Source organism: Impatiens glandulifera, chromosome 1 (genome assembly GCF_907164915.1).
Source record: "Impatiens glandulifera chromosome 1, dImpGla2.1, whole genome shotgun sequence".
Classification (NCBI taxonomy): Eukaryota; Viridiplantae; Streptophyta; class Magnoliopsida; order Ericales; family Balsaminaceae; genus Impatiens; species Impatiens glandulifera.
Genome location: NC_061862.1, coordinates 96,390,873 through 96,395,314, shown reverse-complemented (window position 1 = coordinate 96,395,314; position 4,442 = coordinate 96,390,873). Strand labels below are relative to the sequence as shown.

Here is a 4,442-nt window from a genome sequence, read left to right as displayed (position 1 = left end):
TTTTAAAATTGTTTTAAACTAAAAAATAATTGATAATATAAAAAATCTCGAAGCTTAACTAATTGATTTACGTGAATATTTATCTAATAAAAAAATTGAAGTTTATCTAATTGATTTACGTGAATTTTTAATTAAATAAATAATTTTTTTAAAACTTATCTAATTGATTTAAACAAATTTTTAAATAAAAAAACAAAAAAACTTGAAGCTTATTTAATTGACTTACGTGAATCTTTAAATAATAAAAAGTTCTTAAAATTATTTAATTGATTTACAATGAATTTTTAAATATTAAAAAAAACTTAAAGCTTATTTAATTGATTTATGTGAACCTTATAAGTAAAGGGAACAAACACTTTATTTATTTGAATATGTGTAATAGATGTATTATACGATATACTTTACACATTTATTGAAATACGTGCAAATATTCGTCAAATAGAATAACGATTTGTTCTATATGAGGGATGTTACAAGAGGAAAAACTAGAATGCATGGGATCGAGCCCTCCCCCTTTTGGCGATGAGCCTACGTCCTATCGGACGTAGGCATTGTGTAGTTGGGGAAAATTCCCAATTTAGTTGATATTCCTTGGTTTATGGCGGTGGTTTATCCCTCCACTATCACTAAATTATACTCTCTTATGATTCTCCATAGCACAAAAAACTTGGATATTCTCTCCAAGCCGGTTGTTTGTTGTGCTCAAACAACTAAATTTTGTCACTACAACCCTTACGTGACTACTATATTTACGTGTATCCATTATACTCAAAGTGAACACCTCAAAGGTCATCTTGACTTCAAAACGAAAAAAATGGCCATAATTCTTCAAATTATGGGCAATTTCTCATATCAAAAGAAAATTGAGAAAAGAGGTGTTCACTCATTTAAGAACATGTGTTTGTACATCTATTATGTGCATGTCACAAGAGACATTAATCCTTCGTTATCTAGAAACCTCTAAACACGACTCATCGAGAACGTGATCCAAAACTAAAATGACCACCAAGATAGAGTTATATTCTGAAATGGCCAAAATAAAGCCATGATAACCCAAACGACTACTCTAATGGTTGCACTAATAACTAAATTTGAGCACATGACAAAAAATAACACATTTTCTCAAAAACCGAGCAAACACGATAAGAGAATAAATGTCAAGAGGTATTTCGAATATGACACTCGGGTTATCACAAATATGACAACCACAAGTTAATGTCTAGGTAAAAAAAAATCTCTACTAAAACATTAGTGATGGGGCACCACAACTGAAGAAATGTTCCCGGTAAAAAAAAGTGTTTTGTAAAAAAATAAAAATCTCCATTATCATTTTGTAATTTTTTTATAAAAGTTCTGTTAAAACGAAATTACGAATCGACTTGATTCTTCTGTAATATTAGAAGATACGTAGTCAGTCTATTATCAAGTTCAGTCGAATGCTTATAAAACTCTTATGTTTTGTAAGAAAAAGAGAGGCTTTGACGCCTCTTACTATAAAAAAATAAGTATTTTAGGAAACAAAAAAGAGTATAGTCAACATCATTATTTCAAAATGATCGTCTCAAAAGAAACTCAATCGTTTCATCAAAACTCGATTAGAAGACATCAAATTGAATTTCTTTTCATGTTTAACAAATATTTAAGAAGAGTTAATTCTCGAAGGAAATTTTGTGGCAAAAACAAAAAATACTTTGAGGCTGAACTGAAAGCAACAAATTGAGAATGATATTTCATTTTTTGTTGGTTGAGATATTGAAACCACCACATGTTACTCACTCAGACTCTAGTCTTGATTGCTACGGCAAGAGCATGTGTGTATCGACTCTATCAGATATACTCGAGGTACTAAAAAAGAAGGCTTATGTGTTGGTTGATATACTAAAATCATCATTTCTTTCTCACTCGGACCCTAGTCCTAATTGCTACGACAATAACATAAATGTACCGATTCTACCAGATACACTCTGGTTGCAAAACGACTCATCGATGTTGAGATATTGAAATCACTAATTGATGTTCATATTGGAAAAAAAGACTCAAGTGTACCAATTCTATTAAATATACCCCGAGTCAATAAAGCTTTATTCAAAGCTGCAAAACATTCTCTAAAAATTATATAGATGAAATAAACTTTCAAAGAAATGTGGCTCGAAATAAGACCTATTATAAAAAAATCTCCAGTCATCAAAGTATTAATACTTTGATCAAACTTTTTCGAGAAATTAAAAATTAAAAATAATCATTTCTACACGAGATTGAATTCCATAGTGATGATTATGAAGTCGGAAAAAAAATTGACTTCTTTTTAAGACGATCAAAAAAATTGGTGTTCAAGACTAAATTCTGGAAATATTTTGAATCCTAAAAAGATCTTGATAACTAAATCAAAATTTGTTAGAGGGGTCAATGTTTTATTCCAACTTTCAAAACAAAACTGAAATAATAATCGATGACGAAACCCTGTACAAGGGGCATTTTGTAAAAAAATGTATTGTTATTTTAAATACAACTCTTTCGATAAAAACGAGGGATAAAATACTAGAGGATTAACCCTATAAAAAATGTGTTTAGAAAAAACGACGGGCAACATTTTGTCAACTATCATTGATAGTACAAAGTTATCATTACGAGAATCTTGACTTGAGGAATAGTCAAGAAAAAGGAATTCAGAGGAATAAATGTTAACAAGGAAACCTGACTTCTAAAAAATGTTAAAGATTTGATTGATATAAAGAAAGTCAATTTGAACATTTGATCGGTAAAGAGGAGACAAGGAATAAATTAACGTGAAGAGCGTTGAGAAAAGAATCTTAACTCATTAAAAGAAAAACAAGATTTGATTGATATAACAATCGTCAATTAAAAAATATCTTGACAAAATTAAAACCATCAAAATTTGATTGACATAATAATCGTTAATTAGGAAATATTTTGACAAAACTAAAACCATCAAAATTCGATTGACACAACAATCGTCAATTATGAAATATCGTGACAAAATTAAAACTATTAAGATTTGATTGATATAACAATCGTCAATTAATAAATATCTTGACAAAACTAAAACCATCAAGAATTAATTGACATGACAATCGTCAATTAGAGAATATCTTTACCAAATTAAAACCATCAAGAATTGATTGACATAACAATCGACATTTAAGTAATATATTGATAATACTAAAACTATCAAAATTTAATTGACATAATAATCGTTAATTAGAAAATATCTTGACAAAACTAAAACTATCAATATTTGATTCACATAATATTCGTCAATTAAGAAATATTTTAACAAAACTAAAACCATATTTTTTAATTATATACAATATAGGTATTGGAACGGCTAGGAGTGATGCCAAATTTCTCTTCCACGTCGAAGTTCTCCGGTTTAACATCACCATCATTCTTCCAATCAAATGAATTAATTAATGATCCCAACATTGTCAAAAGGATTCTCATTGCCATGGATAATCCCGGGAAAATCCTTCGTCCAGCTCCAAAAGGAATCAATTCAAAGTCTTGACCACGGAGATCAATTTTTTAATCTATAAACCTCTCAGGCTTAAATTCCATGGGGCTTTCCCAGATATCGGGGTCTCGACCTATTGCCCAAACGTTAACCAATACTTGTGCTCCCTTTGGGATTGTGTAACCACATAAATCAACTTCTGTATAAACTTGGCGAGGGATAAGAAACGGGGCTAGCGGGCGCATTCTCGTAGTTTCCTTTATAATCGCTTGCAGATAGGGTAATTTATCAATATCTGACTCCTCTACTTGTTTACCATCACAAACAATTTGTTTAAGCTCATTTTTCCCATTTTTCATGCATGTTGGGTATCGCAATAATTCTGACATTGCCCACTCAAAGGTGCTTGAGATAGTATCTTTTCCAGCTCAAGGGTGCTTGAGGTAGTATCTGTTTCATTGACAAAAAAATCCTGTAATATTGTAAAAAATCCTTAATTAACTTTGTTTTCTTTTTGTTTTTTTTGTTTGTGTACACATTTTTTTTATCCCCTCTTATAATATTTTTTTAATCTACTCCTTGCAATTTCATTTCAAATCCACCTACTAAACCACTTGCTAGCACATTACAACAATAATAAAATTTATAATTATTTAACATATAAAAAGATTGTATATGTTTTATTTATAATATAAATTTAAAAATAATTCATTAGTTTATTTTAATTTATAAAATACAAGAAGTTATATTTATTAATATATATATATATATATTAATAAATATACTATTTTAAAATTTTTAAAATGTATTTATGATTTTTATTAGGTTGTAATCATAAGTTAAGTTATTGTAAAATTTATAACTATATTTGTTGCCTAACTTATACATTTATATAGGGTTATTCTTTAAAGCAATATATTACTTTTTTTTTAAAAAAATTATAAGTATTTGTGCTCCATGTTTGAAAATT

At 28.7% G+C, this 4,442-nt stretch overlaps 1 protein-coding gene across 1 annotated transcript; it reads right to left on the bottom strand.

Moving 5' to 3' along the window:
* Positions 1 to 3,543: 3,543 nt before the first annotated feature.
* LOC124937392 (geraniol 8-hydroxylase-like) lies at positions 3,544 to 3,861 on the bottom strand. Its single transcript, XM_047477656.1, has one exon. It carries the CDS (start codon positions 3,859 to 3,861, stop codon positions 3,544 to 3,546), a length of 318 nt encoding a protein of 105 aa, XP_047333612.1.
* Positions 3,862 to 4,442: the final 581 nt, after the last annotated feature.

Bases quoted from the DNA above. Each gene is read 5' to 3' on its own strand.
- LOC124937392 (XM_047477656.1), bottom strand. From the start codon at position 3,861: ATGTCAGAATTATTGCGATACCCAACATGCATGAAAAATGGGAAAAAT.